A 1,557-nucleotide genomic window follows, 5' to 3' on the forward strand; every position below is an offset into this window, starting at 1 on the left:
TAAAACACTTTGTTGTTCAGGAACATGTGATCGAGTATATATACACTAATACACACACATTTCTATTATACTGTGTGACTAAAATACTATCATAAAACCATAACAACTGCAATAAACATGAAAAATTAATGAATATTGAATGGTATTTAGGTCTTTGATCTAAAAAACCATGGAAAGTGAAAATGTGTCCAACACTTGTTTTTTTCATATCTGATTCACCAATTTTAATTTAATAATTAAAAAGGCTATATCCGACATGAAACTTGTATATATATTGCGCAAACTGGAAGAAGAGACTAAAAGAAACCAATACAAAGATAAAACTCATAGCAAACTGTGGGGAAAAAAGAGAGACAAACCGACGACAAAGGGTTTACTATACTGATTTTGTCATAAATCATTATCCTCAAATGGCCAACAAAGCTACCTTCCATCTACTCATGATCTTCTGCTTAACTCTATCTCAGTTTTTTTTCTTCTTCCCTACCAATGCTTCGAGTAAGATCGTCGTCTCTTTATTCTTTCCTTTTATGTTATAAATATGTTCATCAAATGATTTAACAACAAAGATATACTACTGGTTGGTTCTCGAGTATATATGTATATTCCTGAATATATATCTCTTTCTTGTGTACTTATGTAGGATTTGGGAGTTTGATGGAGAGGCCTGATCAAATTTTCCTACCTCAACAAGATACAATACTGGTTTGTTCTCAAAAAGCTTATAGCTTCAAAAACTTAATCCCTTTAAAAAAAAATACTAATCCCTTTGCTGTTGTTTTGTTAGGACGTGAAGAAGGACGTAGAGGAAAGGGTGACGATGGAGTTAAATGATTATCCAGGCTCCGGTGCCAACAACCGGCACTTGCCACGTGGAAGAGGATGCATCGATTGCTGATAAAAGTTAAAGAAGAATAATAACGTAATACAAAAAAAACAAACCGATTACCGTCGGAAATCCTGACGGAAAAAAACTTAATTATAATCGATAAATTTATGTAGCTTACGTCTGAATTAATTCAGTTAGTTAACATCGAGGTACATACGTGGCCAGTTTAATACTATCGGAGGCCCTTGGACAAAAATATATATTCTAAGGCCCTATATCTAATTAGTTTCTAGTATTATGTTTCTAAAAGTTTTTAATGCTATGAAACTAGAGAATATAATACGTATATTTCTATCTTATTAATTATAACATAATTATAACATAATGCTTTTATATATGAAAATTACAAAGAGAGAAAAGTAAAGACTACAAATATGAAAAGTCTAAAATATGGAAATAGTTCAAATCATAAACTAATAAGAAAAAAAAAACTAGGGTTTCCAGCTGCCGGCTTTCTTTCTCTCTCTAGGGTGCTGGCTCTCTCGCTCTCTAACATATAGGCCGGTTATGGACATCCATAATATGATTTATAACACCCCCATTGAATGCCATAACCATACAGGGATTGTAATACGCTTTAGATGTTGCCTCATTAAAACTTTACCAGGAAAACCCAGTAGGACAAAACCATGGTGAAGGAAAAAGAGTACAACACGTATTACTCCCCC

The 1,557-nt window shown here is 32.9% G+C and overlaps 1 protein-coding gene across 1 annotated transcript; it reads left to right on the top strand.

Moving 5' to 3' along the window:
* Window positions 1–272: 272 nt before the first annotated feature.
* LOC106421481 lies at window positions 273–1,175 on the top strand. The gene is made up of 3 exons (XM_013862323.3): window positions 273–498; window positions 644–705; window positions 788–1,175. Exons 1-3 carry the CDS (start codon window positions 411–413, stop codon window positions 896–898), a joined length of 261 nt encoding a protein of 86 aa, XP_013717777.1. The 5' UTR covers window positions 273–410; the 3' UTR covers window positions 899–1,175.
* Window positions 1,176–1,557: the final 382 nt, after the last annotated feature.

Source organism: Brassica napus, chromosome C3 (genome assembly GCF_020379485.1).
Source record: "Brassica napus cultivar Da-Ae chromosome C3, Da-Ae, whole genome shotgun sequence".
In the NCBI taxonomy this organism is placed as follows: Eukaryota; Viridiplantae; Streptophyta; class Magnoliopsida; order Brassicales; family Brassicaceae; genus Brassica; species Brassica napus.

What these genes read in the sequence shown, in the direction of transcription:
- LOC106421481 (XM_013862323.3), top strand. Translation starts at nt 411, where the DNA reads ATGGCCAACAAAGCTACCTTCCATCTACTCATGATCTTCTGCTTAACT. An exon ending in CTTCCCTACCAATGCTTCGA is followed by an intron (nt 499 to 643) that starts GTAAGATCGTCG and finishes GTACTTATGTAG; the next exon opens with GATTTGGGAGTTTGATGGAG. An exon ending in CTCAACAAGATACAATACTG is followed by an intron (nt 706 to 787) that starts GTTTGTTCTCAA and finishes TTGTTTTGTTAG; the next exon opens with GACGTGAAGAAGGACGTAGA.